Raw genomic sequence first — 15,620 nt, 5'->3', positions numbered from 1 at the left:
TACCTCCTCTTCCTCAAACTTCTCTAAATTCCACCAATTCATCTGACACCTTTTCTTCAGGTTTTTAAACCCCAGTCTACATTTCATTATCACTAAATTATGGTCGCTATCAATGTCTGCACCAGGATAAGCTTTGCCGTTAACAAATTGATTTCTGAACCTTTGTTTAATCTATCCTATCTACCTTGCAATATCCCCTGGCTTTTTCCATGTGTATATTATTCTTTTTTGATTTTTAAACTGGGTGTTCGACAATTACTAAATTATACTTTGTGCAAATCTAAATAAGTCAGTCCCCTCTCTCATTTCTTTTGCTCAGCCTGTATTCAACCACTCTTACTTGCCTTTTCCAGTGCTTGCATTACAGTCTCCAACTATTATTAAATTTTCATCCCCTTTTATGTGTTTATTTGCTTTGTCAATTTCTTCATATACACACTCTTAACTCATCATCATGGAGACTTGTAGGCATGTAGATATTAACAATTGTTGTCGGCTTAGGTTTTGATTTTATTCTGATTATAATGATTCTGTTGCTAAGCTTTTTGAAATACTCTACTCTCATCCCTATCTTCTTGTCATTATGAAACCTACTCCTGCCTGCCCTTTATTTGATGCCGAGTTAATTTTTCTAAAATTATCATTTGACCAAAAGTTGTTTTCCTCTTCCCACTGAACCTTGTTAATTCCTACATCTACATTTAACCTACCCATTTCCCTCTTTAAATTTCCTACCCTACCAACCTTCTTTAGATTTCTGACATTCCACACTTTAACTCATATAATGTTATTTTTTAATTTTCCAGTTCCCTCTTCCGTAGCAGTCCCCACCCAGTGATCCAATTGGAGTAATACTAGTTTATCTATGGAATATTTTACCAAGGAAGGCGCCTCCATGTTTGTTACATGAAAATGCAGAGAACTATATTTTCTTGGAAAAAAACAGCTATAGTTTTCCATTGCTTTCAGCTGCACAGTACTGAGAAGATTTAATGATGTTGATATGGCCATTTTAAGTCCTGCCCTTAACAACTACTGGAAGAGCTGCTGTCCTCTTTCAGGAATCATTCCTTAGTCTGGCTCTTGACAGATACCTCTCCAATATGGTTGCACCTTTGATCCAGCTACTCTGTATCACTGAGCACTCAAGCCCCTTCACCATCATCAAGGTCTCATGATTCATAGAGGGAGATTAATCAAATATAAATGTAGTAAAGGAATGTATGTGAATTAGATAATTAATAAACTGTATCCAGTTTATTGCAAATATTGGAATAATTAATATCCGGGGCATATTCATAAAGTAAACGACATCATCTTAAATTTAAATATTAGCGGGTCTGAACACAGTTTCATGCATGCAGGACCATCTATTGTTTACAAAACCACTGCAGTTGTTTTGATTCAGTAGTCATTTGTCTGCCAGTGAATGCAAATCTCAATGTCCATGATAATCGTTTCTCCTGCCAGTTATGAAGTGCATGTTGTGATTTGATTTTTGTGTGCAAAAGGATCTTCAGCTGCTGAAATTCATCAGAAGTTATGCCTAGTGTATGGACCTACAGTAATGGGTGAAGGAATGGTTAGACAATGATTTTGTCTTTAAAAATGGCCGTACAAATGTGCATGACAAGGAGCAGAGTGTCAAGCCCAGTATTCAGACAAATGAAATCATTGAACAAATGCACCGAAAACTGCGATTGATGATTAGTGCTCTGGCTGATATAAATTTCTACATTTTTGACGCACCTCTATCTGCATGATTGTCACAGAAAAGCTTGAATATCACAAATTGTGTGCAAGGTGGGTACTGACAATGCTCACCGACCAACACAAAGAGCAAAGAATGTGCAGTGGATGAGTGTTTTTGGACCGATCGACAAGATGGAGATGATTTGTTTTCCCACGTTGTTACAGGCTGAGGTGTGGGTATCCTACACTATTGCATAATCGAAAAACAGTCATTGCAGTGGCATCAATCAAGTTCCCTAGAATTGAAAAAGTTTAAGCAATCTCCCTACTCGAGTTGAAAAATGTTGGCTACTGTTTTTTTGGAACAAAAAGGGCGTCATTTTGTTTGATTTCATGGAATGCAGATCAACAATTACAGCTGATGTATACTGCAAAATGTTAAAAAAACAGACATGCGATCCAAAATAGATGACGCGGGAAACTGTTCTTCGGTGTAATTCTCCTTCACAGCAACATACATCCTCACATTGCTGCCTTAACCAAGAAGAAGATTCAAGATTTTTATTTGGAACTTTTTGACCACCCTCCATGTAGTACCAACCTTGCACTTAGTGAGTACTTCTTGGATTTGAAAAAGTGGCTTGGCGGACAATGGTTTTAAAACGAGGAACTCCAGACTGTCATTGTCAACTGGTTCAATTCCCAGGAGGAGATCTATGCAGAGGGGTTAAAGAAACTGGTGCAGCGTTATGAAAAGTGATTAGAACTGAATGGTGATTATGTGGAAAAGTGAAGTAGATATGTAGTGAACTAAAACTGGTAATTCACCAGGTTGGTCTTGTGGTGAGCGCCTCTTCCCAAATCAGCTGATTTGGAAGTCGAGAGAGTTCCAGCGTAAGTCCTAGTAAAGTCACTTATTTTTACACGGATTTGAATACTAGATTGTGGATACCGGTGTTCTTTGGGGTTGGGTTTCAATTAACAGAAATGGTTGAACTGAGACTGTACAAGACTACAATTCATTTACACTCATACATATCATTCTCATTCATCCTCTGAAGTATCTGAACGGTAATTACCGGAGGCAAAATAGGAAAAAGAAATAAACTATAACTGTTAGTAAAATCCTTTTCTCATGGAATTTTTTTTAATACCAAATGTCCTTACTTTATGAATCTTCCTCATATACAAAAGATTCATAATTACATATTGAGCTTTTTTTCTTTTCTTACTGTAACGTTAAAACACGCATCTAGGTGTGTGTAATATATATTATATTAATATAATATATATTACATTATAATTGATTTTTTATTGACTTTTGAGTCAATAAAAATTGACTCTAGTCATATTTTTGATTGTAAACTTTATAATCAAGTCATGAGTTGCAGCTTGATTGATTTTGAGTTAACAGCTGATTTTACTGTATTATCAAATGCCTTATTATTTATGGTATATTATATATTTTGGATAAATGAGTTGGTAATAAAGGTTGGGTAATGGTTAACAGCATAGAGGAAGAAAGAGGGATAGGATTGGCAGAGTCAGTTTGTTGGAAAGAGTGTCTTGATGCAGTAACACCCTGAATAGAATGCATATGTAAAATACAGTATTCGAATGTTCTCCCAGGGGAAAAAATTGATTCGTTTTTGACATGTAATCATGGATTTATTCATGCAAATATATAAAAACCAATAAAAAATTATCCTTTGTAAACATATTTTATATTAACTGATATTTTACATAAAATTTTACTGCCATTGAATGTTTAAGTTAATCAAAATTACGACTGTAAAATACAATAAGTTAAGACAAGAATAGTGTTTGAAGTTAACTGATACTTTTTGTTGTCCAGTTTTGTCTTAAATGCTTTCTCTTTATTCTGAACTTAAATAATATGTATGTCATAATCAAATTATATTCAGGAAATAAGTTTATTTAAGCTTTAATAAATTTCTATAAATAAAGCTTTACATGGTGTTAAATTATTAGACAAATATTCTGCTAACTCTTTTAAGATTTTTGTTTTTTCAGCCTTTTTTATTTTTATTTAAAATATGAAAACTAGGCCATTGAAAAAATAGGTGATGAGAAACAAAAGTGAAAACTCTATTCCTTCTAGTAGAGACTATTAATGACCTTGAAATATAGTTTTCTGGAATTTGCACGTATTTATTATTCTTTTACTTTAAATTTTCTCATTGATTTTCATGGGATAGTACATTGAATTTCAGGATAGGATGGTGTTAAAAATTCACTGTTAATTATTGAAGATGACAAGAATAAAATAAAAATACCTTCAAATCATATATGTATTTATATATAAAAGACAAAAGTATAAAAAGTTTACCACCAAGAGTACAGAATTCAATAATGCTTCTTACCTTATGCTTATTATACAGGGTCCAGCATATAAATCTGACGATTTTGTTATGTTATATTGTTAATTGTTATGTTGGCACCACTGTCAATGAGAAAGCGGGAGTGTTGTACATCGACAGGTCTATTCGTGCTATTTCAGTAGCCAGTATGTCGTGGTCGAGTGAACAGCAGCAAGCGTTTGTGATTGAAGCCTATTTTAAAAATAATGACTGTTATTGTAACACAGCGTTTATTTTGCAGACATTTCAATTTAAATCGACACACGTCTGTTCCTAGTAGGAATATGATATTGTTGTGGGTGAAGAATTTTAGGAACATATCATCTGCTTTAAAAATGAAACCAACAAGATGAAAATGGACTGTAAGAACGCCTGAAAACATTAACGCTGTAAGGTTAGCTGTTACGTGGTCTCCACGATGTTCAGCAGCGAGACATGCTACTGAACGCCATTTCTGATCGAAGTGTACGACGAATCCTTCATGCTGACTTGAAATTCCATCCGTATAAGCTGATGTTAGTGCAGCAACTTAATGCAAATGATTGGGCGTCTCGCAAAGCAGCTTGCGAGGTCATCCTCGAAAGTGTCTACCAGGATGGATATTCTTTTAAGTGACGAGGCACATTTTCATCTGTCAGGATTTGTGAATAAACAAAATTACCGTTATTGGGCTTCACATAATCCACGGCAAATTCTTGAAAAACCATTCACAGTCAATATGTTACAGTGTGGTGTGCGGTTTCAAAGTTCAGCGTAATTGGCCCGTATTTTTTTGAGGAGTTAAATTGTAGAGTAACAGTAACATCTCATCAATATGTAAACATGTTGAATGAATTTCTGCGACCGAAACTGAATGACTTTCAAGGACGTGAAATTTGGTTTCAACAGTATGGTGCCACCGCCTGTACGGCGAGAATCGCAATGGCTGTTCTGCGAGAAACCTTTACTGGACGTTTAATTTCCCGATTTGGCGACATACCTTGACCTAATCTGGCTGTTTGTGATTTTTTTCTGTGGGGGTACCTCAAACATAAAGTCTTCAATGGTCGACCACAGTCAATTGGAGAACTCAAAGAGGCCATTCAATGAGAAATTGAAGCAGTTCCACAAGTAATGATTGAGCGAGCAATGTCAAATTTTAGAATGAGGTTAAGTGAGTGTGTAAGGAGTAATGGAAAACATTTGGATGACATAATATTTAAATAAACAAAAATCTATGTAAGTAATTCACTATAAATTGCAAAAATTGGTCTTTAATTTGGTATATTAAATGTTTTAATAGTACGAAACACAGTTTAATTATTATCCCTCAAAAATCATCAGGTTTATATGTCAGACGCTGTATAAAAGCACTTTCGAGGGTTTCCCTCACCGTCAGTTCATAAAACATATTCTTTTTTAAAAATCACACATTAAAAATTTAAAACTTAAAATTGTAAACATATAAAAATATGTAGTCATAAAAGTTAAAAAGATTACAAATTTTTTTTATGTATGTGGCTAACCTTAAATACAGTACTCATCTGTATGGTTGCATATTTTTATACGTTTACAATTTAAAATTTTTAATGCATGATTATTAACTGAGGATGAGGGAATCCCTCGAAGGTGTTTTTATGTAATAACAACAAGCATAAGGTAAGAAGTATTATTGAATTCTGTACTCTTGGTAGTAAACTTTTGTCTTTAACAAAATTATATAATAAAAGCCACCAAACCACAGTAATTTGAAAAGTTAAAGTTGCCATATAAAATTTCTACTAATCGAGATTTGTGGGATCTTGCATCTTCAGTTGATGTTGAATTCTATAACTACATTAAAGCAAATTGACAGATTATAAAATGAATGTTTCAGTGTAGGTATAGAATTCAATACTAACTGAAGATGTGGGATTCTGTGAAAATTGATAATTGGAAATTAATATGTTAAGTTTAAACTTATCTAAGTATTGTGTTTTGGTGGCTTATTTTTAATATTTTACAGTTATGTACAGATTGATTCAAAATTGCATGGCCATCGCTCAGGATATGATTCTGTAGTCAAAAATAAGAAAAAAAGTTCTTATAAACAAAGGTCAGAAAATGATTCAACAGTTGATTAACGAGTTTCAGCTCGCAAAACATTTAGCCCTGTTTTTTGCTGCCTCTGTGTATTAAAATTCTTGGGATATAAATTGATGGGTATATTTTGTGCTTGTTTATGGTTTTTGATCTAAGAAATTGAATTAAAGTGATCCCAGATCTCACTCAGGTTTTAAGAAAATGGGGTAAAACACAAAAACGTTTTGTCAGAAAATGCATTATTTTTAATTTGGAATAAAATAACTTTTTTTAATTTACCCGTAAAAATTTCTAGTTAACTTTGTAGAGAATATAATTCTGAGAAAATCAGTGTATATAATGTTTATTAAAATTAAACATAAATTTGAGAAGTTCAAATTTAATTAGAAACAAAACACACAAACTGGATCAGAAAACCGATACGATTTTAAACATAAAAATTTACTTACAAATGCTAAAAATTATAAAAATAAATTGTAGAGACATCCTGCTAAAGCATATTATAAATTTTTCTTTTTCAAGGTTGGCACTAACAGCTGATCAACAATTAAGTTTAGTGTCTAGCAATTGAATATTCATTTGAGCAGTATTTGTACTGTTGTTTGGTCAGTTGTTTACAGTGGGTGATATCACAAATTGTTTTCACTTTGAGAGTTGACAGACATGTTGTTAATTTATGGTGAATTAAAAAAAATGGATGGGCTGCTGTGCGTGAATTCAGGGAAGATTATCCAGATCGAAGAATACCAGATCGTAAATCATTTGAGACTTTGGAGATGTAAGTTTGAGAAAAAAGGTATGCTTAAACCATGATGATTCAGTGCTGGCCATGATTGTTTTTTGAGAAATGCCAACATTGAAGAAATAATATTAAACGCAGTACAATTATCTCTTACCTCAAGCATCAGAAGGTTGTCACATCGCTTTCATGTTTTGCAATCAAGTGTGGTGAACTTTATGGGACCAACAATTACACCCATTCCATACAACATGTATATACAAGAGTTGTTATTAACACCTGATTTTGATAAGCAGATAAAATTGCGTCTATGGTTAATTAGAAAATGTGATTATCATCCCACTTTCTTAAGTAATATTCTAATTATCCTATTTTATGAGAAATGACATTCCTTGCATTTTTTAAAAACAAATCTGATGGAATTTTTGGAAGATATTCCACTTGCAGACAGTGTGCAGATGTGATTTTTCAATGACGGCGCGCTGTTCATTATTGTTGTGAGGTGATGAATCATTTAAATAACACATTTAGTAAACAACAGATTGGTCGAAACAGACCAGTGAAATGGCCACTTCGATCTCCCATTCTCATAACAGCAGAATTTCCTTTGGGGTTGGATGAAGTCATTAATCCATTCTGCTTACATACACAAGAAGAATTAGATATTTTATAACAGAAGTTAAAGTTACTATTAGGAATAGTATTGATGCTCATAGATGTGCCCAGCTAGCATGGATTTGCCGAGTTGAACTATGCGTTCAACAGAGTGGTGGCTACATTGAGCAACTGCTTTGAAGAAATTTTTATAGCTTTATCAAGTAACAATTTTGATATTTATTAACTTTTAGAAGCAACAAAAAGGTGTGTGATTTTTAATTGTTAATAATTTCTTTCTGTTATTGATAAGTTTTTTATTATATTTTGTTGTTCAAACATTGATGAAAATTGTTCTGTTTAAAATCATATCACTTTTCTGATCCAGTTTGTGTGTTTTTCTAATTAACGTTGAAAATCTCAAATTTGTATTTAATTTTAACAGATTTTATTTTCATCAATTATCTCAGAATTAGATTCTCTACAGAGTTAATTAGAAATTTTTATTTGTTTATTGGTAATTTAACAAAGTTATTTTATTCTATACCTAAAAAAGTGTATTTCCGACAAACCCTTTTTGTATCTTACCCTGTTTTTCGTAAAACCTAAATAAAATAGATTACTAGGACCACTTTTATTCAATTTCTTAGATCAAAAAACGTAAGATGCACCAAATTTACTCTATTTCCACCCGAAAAATTTTGGGGGTCCTAATCTATAGCTTGTGTAGCTTATATGTAAATTTGGCACTGTTAATACCATTATTCCTATTATTCACCATTTTCTACACTTCACCTCACTTTTTTTTTAACTAATCAAATAGTTAATTAATTATTAATAGTAGAGTTATTAATAGTTAGTTATTAATTCCATATATCAATCAAAACTCCTTATCCTTTTTTCACACAATTTTATTTGGTATTATTAACCATTAAAAATGTATTATTATAAATAGTGCTTATTTCTTCTTTTTCTATGCAAGTTTTAATTTACAGTGGAACAAATCTAAGTGATTAGTAAGATTTAATTCTCAAACAGGCATTTTTTATTTATTAGTATGTTTTTAAAGAAAACAGACATATTACATTTAATGGTAATGAAATAAGTTAGTTAAAAATATTTTATTAACTGATATTAAAATAGAGATCTCCTTTATTCAATGTACAATATATATTTTTCTATGAATGTTTACGCTTTATTTAGAAGGCAAACGCACTAATTCTGACAATTCTTTTTTTAGTTTTGTAGAGAGTTTTTGTGTTAAACACATAATTTTCCTCTAAAAATCTTGGAAGACTGTTTAAAGTAAAAAAAAAAAATTATATACGTGAAAGTTAAATCTTATCTCTTTTTCCACCCCAAGAATTTTAATACGGTTTAATTTCACAAGGGAGCAGAAAACAGGGCTAAATGTTTCATGAGCCAAAGCTCATTAGTGAACCATTTTCTGACCTATGTATATATGAACTTTTTTTTGTTATTTTTCGCTATAGAATCATATCCTGAAAGAATGTCATGCAATTTGGATTCACCTGTATGTTTATATATAATTTTTTTTTCTGCTTTAAACAGTCTTCCAAGATTTTTAGGGACAAATTATTGTGGTTAACACTAAAACTTTCTACAAAACTAAAAAGAGAATTGTCAGATTTAGTACATTTGCCTTTTAAATAAAACTTAAATGTTCACAGAAAAATATATATTGTTCATTGAACAAAGGATATGTCTTATTTGAATATCAATTAACAAAATAATTTTAACTAACTTATTTCATTACCGTTGAATGTAATATGTCTGTTTTATTTAAAAAGACACTAATAAATAAAAAGTGCCTGTTTGAGAAATAAATCTACATATCACTTAGTGATGTTCTGCTGTAAATTAAAACTGGCATAGAAAAAGAAGAAATAAGCACTGTTTATAATAGTAAATTTGTATTTGATAATAATACCAAATAAAATTTTGTGAAAAAAGGATAAGGAGTTTTGATTGATGTATGGAATTAATAACCAATAATATAATTTGATTATTTAAAAAATGGTTGGGGTGAAGTGTAGAAAGTGGTAAACAATTAATAGGAATAATGCTATTAACTGTGCCAGATTTACGTACAAACTACACAAACTATAGGTTAGAGCTCCCACTTTCTTGAGGCCCCCAAAAAAATTAGAAAAATAAATAATAAATAAAAATAATATAGTTAATATAATCGTTAATCCTTATAACATTTTTCAGCAGATTAGATAAATAAATAAGCCAATTGTGTCTTTTAAAAAAAATTTGTTTCTTTTTAACAGAGTTTGCATTATTAAGTTTGTTATGGATAAATATGATTTTGAGTTAAAGATTTATTATTTCACTATCAATATAATAATACACTTGTTAATTGTATTTCATTTTAACCCTCTAGATATCCGAAAATCATATTTGTTATAGACATAGAATATCTGGACTTTAAAGACCCCATATCTCAAGTAGCTTAAGGCCTCATCAAGATTAAATCCAGCCCTGGGTATTTAACCAGTCAGTGTGTAGTGTATTGCTAATTAATGGTTACTGATGCAATGAATATATTCTTTTAGATTCATTTGAAGGAATAGAAATATTTATGTTATTGCCAGAAGTTCAGAACTGAGCAAGGACATAATAATCTTAATGAAATATGATGTTTTCTTACATCATTGTTGTTTATGAATTTATTTAATGAATATAATTCTGTGTTAATGTGTCAATTATTCTGCGAGTCTGTTTGAAGCCTACTTTTTTGGTAAATCAGATTAAAAATTAGTTTTTTTTTAAATTTAATATCAGGATTTTTTTTTATAAAATAGTGATAAAAAAATCAAGTTATGAAGATTGCTTTAATGAATTTTTTTTTGTTTAAAAAATTTAAGAAACTAAAAGCGCTATATGTTAGAAGTTTAGTTGACAAAATAAAAACATTTATTTAACGATCAATATAGCTTGTTAATGTAATAAGCTATTGAGATTTTCATCATATAGATCTATCACATAAAAAAGACTGAATATTCTTTCATTGACTGTGTGTTTTAGTGTGCAAGTCAAGTAAACCTAAAGACATAATTAAAATTGTGATAAGTTTAATTTAAGAAGTATTTTTGATTTATATATAAATAAATCAGTATTAAGATGATTTATATATAGTTGGATATCGTATATTTATTTTTTCACATTAACATTAATATTTTGTTAACAAACTGAGATTAAATACACAGTTTTCTTCTTAAAAGTATTATTTCATTATCTGTTGAGGCTGTTATATAACATAACTGAATGTTTTAGTTGTATTAATATTTATTGATGTCTGTAGAATGTCTAAGTAGTAGCTTATATTTTAAATGTTTAGACGTCACATTTTTAGTAAATGATTGCTTAAAATGTATTTGTATATAATTGCCTCAAAAAATAGTTCACTTTGCATTGTTAATCCCAATTTATTTTAAAATTAGCTTGTATTTTTAATTAATTTTACTGAATTGTTTTGCATTAGTAAAACAAAACGATTTACACTACTTGAAAAAAAAAATCTAGTATATAATACATACACTGTTTCATTATATTTCCTTAATATTATAGTAAAAATTGATAATTTTGCTTTTATTATTTAAGATGTTCAGGGTAAATGCTGTTGTATATGTAAGAAAATCACTCCACAGAGTATGTGGTATTTTTTTGCCTTTTCTGTTTGTTATTCTGGGTAAACTCTTATTTGGTCTTATGTGTACTGTTTTTGAAAGAAAATTGACCTCTCATTTCAGTGTGTTCAGTTGCAGAATTGGCCTTTCTAATATTTTGTAGTTTTTCAATTTACTGAATTTTCTCATCGTTTTATGCAGTTTTTATAGATACTGGAATAATATAGTTGTGTAGTTACTTGAATAATATAAAAATCACAGTTTTTATATTACTTGTTAACTTACCCTAATTTTTTTATTTTTTAGCACATGGCTTGTTGTTTGCCCTAGATGCTTACTCATTTTACTAGGAATTTTTATGAAGAAGCAAGGCATTTTTATCTGTCAAGAAGCCTAGTTTTTTGTTTTATTTATTTGCTCCAGTTCATTCAACCTACATGTTTTAGAAAGTAAAACTGAATAATTCAAATTAATAATGTATTAAAAATGATATTTGCATATAAAGTATTTATGGATTTAAAATATTTGGTCCAGTTTTAATTAATTACTTAATGTATTTTAATAGAAAAATTTCAGACTGCCCAAGACTGCATTCCAGACTGCTTAATCTTGAAAATAGCTACCGAATAAAAAATTATTATTTATACCAGCTTCAGATTCTCTAATTTTAGTTTTTAAACTACTGTATGATTTTTATTTTGTTTAATTTAGATAGTAAATAGGAATACTGTGATTCATTGTCAATAGTAAATACCATAAAAAAAGATTTGTATAAATTAAATTAGAATGAATTTATTTCCTTTGATGTGTTATTTTTCAAGGGATCGATAATACTCATGGGAAAAAAATGTTATTAGTCAAATCATTTTTTTCTGCTGAACATAGACAGTGATGTAATGTTTTGATAAATAATTATTAATTTTTTTTTATATTAGAAAAACAGTTTCAGTATAAATTGCATGTTGCGATTACTGTGGATGCACGTATGTAGTGCATTTATAAATATGTAATAATAAATATTTGTTCACTTTTTTTCCTTAAAATTGGTGTTTATCACCAATCTGTGTATGTACATGTAGATTAGATTGATAATTAAGAAAAAATTAATTAACCTCTTCTCTGAAGTAATAATTTATTGTAAAGAATGCCAAAAAAAAAGTGAAAATATTTGTTTCAATTCTGTTATATGGTATTAAAATTCAGTATTTAACTTTAACTGACTCTACTGTTAACTTCCTTAATATACCTACTTACCTATATTTGTAGTACCTATAGTATACTTACTATACCTTTAATCATTTATGAACTGATATTCAATTTATAAAACCATTTTATCTTCAGATGGTATAGTATAGAAACATGTGTGAAGGCTGTCATGTCTTCCCTATTATTTTAAATCGATTGTTTATAAAATGTTTATTTAACATAAATGTTTAATCATATTTGTAAAACTTATCACCAACCAGAATTTTTTTTAGAGATTTTTATGCATGATGAAATTATTCTTTTTATTGCTAAAAGGATGAAAAAAATCATAGAATATAAATCACTTCTCTCCCTTGATTGCTTGTTTGTGAGTACACGGTTGCCAAACTCTTTTTATTATATGAGGATCATTCAGTAAGTAAATAGACAAATGTTTATTGATGTACTACTTAGCATATACAGATTTAGATTATATTTTAGCTTAATATTTCTTTTTTTCACAACTTATTTATCCCATGTATCAGCAAGCTTTGTATTCAATCAGCAAAAAATTTTTTTGATTGATCTTGGAACCATGTTTACATGGCAGTTTTCACTTCTTCATTATCTTGAAATTGTCTTCTAGTTAAACCAAATTTTAATTACCAAAAACCTGTATTTTTCCAATGGTGCAAAATCAGGACTATGCTGGATGTGGTAAGACTTCCCAGCCTAATTTGTTGATCATATCTTGTGTTGTTTGGTGACATGAGAGCAAGCATTTTCAAGGTGAAGAATCACACCTTTCTCGACATTTTATGTTGTTTAGTACGAAGAGCCAGTTTCAAATCGTTTTACCTTTCATGTCCCAAAAGATAGTAAGCATCACTTTACTTCAGAAGGCTGCTTTTTAATTTCTTTGTATTGGAGATTCAGTCCATTAAATTATGTCAGAGAATCTTGTCCACTTTATCAAACCTAACACTGTTTCAGTTATTTCTTCCACAGTGTGTTGATTGTTGCCAATCATTTATTCAACTTTTTTTCCAAAAGTTGATGTTGACGTCTCTACTACCAGTCTGGACAATGTGACTTCAACACTTTTCTGACTACTCTTAATTTTTATCTTTCTGTTCACATGCTTATGCAAGTCACACTGCATTGAGCATTAATTCGCAGAAAAATATTGGCAGGTTTTATGCTCCAAGATTAAAAAAAAAAAATTAACTGGATGCCACTCCTCTAAGGTGCAATCTGACAATAGCATGTCTGTATTTGGGTAGATATTGAAAACAAACAAAACATGCATGGATTGCAGTCAACCACTTACATAGTGTAGCACAGCTAGACAAACTAGTTTGCTCTCTATGAATGTTTGTTTGTTTATTTATTACATTATCCTCATAAGTTTCTTATACTGTAATATTTAGCAGTAATTTCATTTTATCTTGTTTCCCTTTCTTTCAACAATTAATTTATATGCTAGAATATTTTACTATTTGCACATGATAGTTAATTGTAGGAATTCTTTATCGTTTTTTATTCTTGAATAATAATTGTAATTTTATATTTATTTTAAAAAATACATTTTTTGTGCTTTTTTGGAGGTTTCAATTTTTTCTGAGTTTTATATTAAAAAAAAATTTTATTTAAATTTAAAAAATTTTATTTTTAATAATCCTTTTTTTAAAGTAATCACATTTGTATGTCTTTAATATTTTATTATTAATGTTTTTTATTAAACATCAGTAAGTTATTAGACAAACTAAATTTTTTTCTCAAGTGAGTAAAATTTTCTATTGTTTTAGTTGGATTCCAACAGCCTGGATTAAATCCTGCTTATCCTCCAGGTGTGATGGCTGGCCAAGGCTATAATCCTCCTCAAGGTTACCCGCCTACTGCTACTGGAGCTCCACAAGGGTATCCTGCACCTCAAGGGTATCCTGCACCTCAAGGGTATCCTGCACCTCAAGGGTATCCTGCACCTCAAGGGTATCCATCTTATGGTGGTGGTAGTGCAGGTTATCCCCAGCCTGTGTCTACCCAACCTACAGCTGGTGGTGGTCAAATGCCTCCTGCTGCTGAAGGTGAGTGATACTGTTTTATAATTTAAATTAATACATTACAGTTATAATTAGTGTATTTCAGCTTTAGAAGATTGATATTAACAGTCATTAGTGTCTTCATATACATTATTGAGAACAATTCAGGTATAGTCTTTTGTAATGTAACCTCATTGTTAAAAATAAATTAAATATTATTATTTTTTAACAAAATATTACCTAATTATATATTTGAGGATAAACTTGTTTTATTTTTTTGATCTTCCAGTTTGAAGAAACTTTGAGTTTTAAAACAGGAGGATAAGTAGCTGGACATAATCTGCTTACCAAAGTAATTACACATTTTTTAAAAATTAATTGTTATCTGTAGTTTCCATCCTTACATTAATTACAGTTGTATAAAATGAAATATATGCTATTTTTCAACTCGGTAAGTATAAAAATAAATTTAAAAAAAATTAATGTTTAATTTGAAAAGCCAGGAATAATTATTATAATTTGTAAAAGTAAGAATCCTATAATAATGGATAATTTTAAATTCCTGCCATAACTTATGTAAAGAAAATAACTGAAAATGATGTTCAAAAATATATTTATTTTTACCAACTGTAGGGAAAGAAACTCACGACAGAAAAATTAGGGACTTACCAAAAATTTGCCTGTAACTGATGAAAAAGAAAATAGCTATAGTTCAGTAATTTTCTCAACAAAGTAGGCATAATATGGTTTTATATTATAAAATTATGCCAAGTTGGTGTAATATAGTTTTAAGTGGAAATAATAGTTTTTATTAAAAACAAATTTAAGAATAATTGATGTTAAGTTGATAAATTTTCATAAAATTTGAATACTGGGGTCAGATTTTGTGTATATTTATTATTGACATTTTTCCCAATTAATAAAAATTTTAATCTATAATCTGGACTGATATAAGCAAGTGATGTTATCACTGAAAGATTGAGAAATATGAACTTGAAAGAGAACTTTGGTTTGTTGTGGCATATAAACAACGTTTTTTTTATTAAATTTGTCAATCATCAATTTGTCAATCATCTCCTTAGGGTAGTAATGAATTATTATAATTTTTTGGTTTACACCGTTAGATTTGAACTTATTTTTGTTAAGTAGAGATACATGTGCTTGGATAAACATGTATTATATATACTATCAATACTTTATTTGTATTGTCTTTTTAAAATTTGTCAATATTTTATATTGTTACTTTCCTTTTATTATTTTTCATTGTAAG

General features: G+C 29.7%; 1 protein-coding gene across 3 annotated transcripts in view; it reads left to right on the top strand.

Moving 5' to 3' along the window:
• Positions 1-15,620, top strand: part of scramb1 (phospholipid scramblase 1) — a 128,432-nt gene that overhangs the window by 15,594 nt on the left and 97,218 nt on the right. For all 3 annotated transcript variants that reach the window (XM_075358814.1, XM_075358809.1, XM_075358804.1), the window contains one exon: positions 14,117-14,395. In XM_075358814.1, the coding sequence (XP_075214929.1) occupies positions 14,117-14,395 (279 nt within the window). The remainder of the gene's footprint in view (positions 1-14,116; positions 14,396-15,620) is intronic.

The sequence above is a fragment of the Lycorma delicatula genome, chromosome 1 (genome assembly GCF_047948215.1).
Source record: "Lycorma delicatula isolate Av1 chromosome 1, ASM4794821v1, whole genome shotgun sequence".
NCBI lineage: Eukaryota > Metazoa > Arthropoda > Insecta > Hemiptera > Fulgoridae > Lycorma > Lycorma delicatula.
The sequence above is the reverse complement of the archived record's forward strand: the minus strand, read 5'-3'. Positions and strand labels throughout refer to the sequence as shown.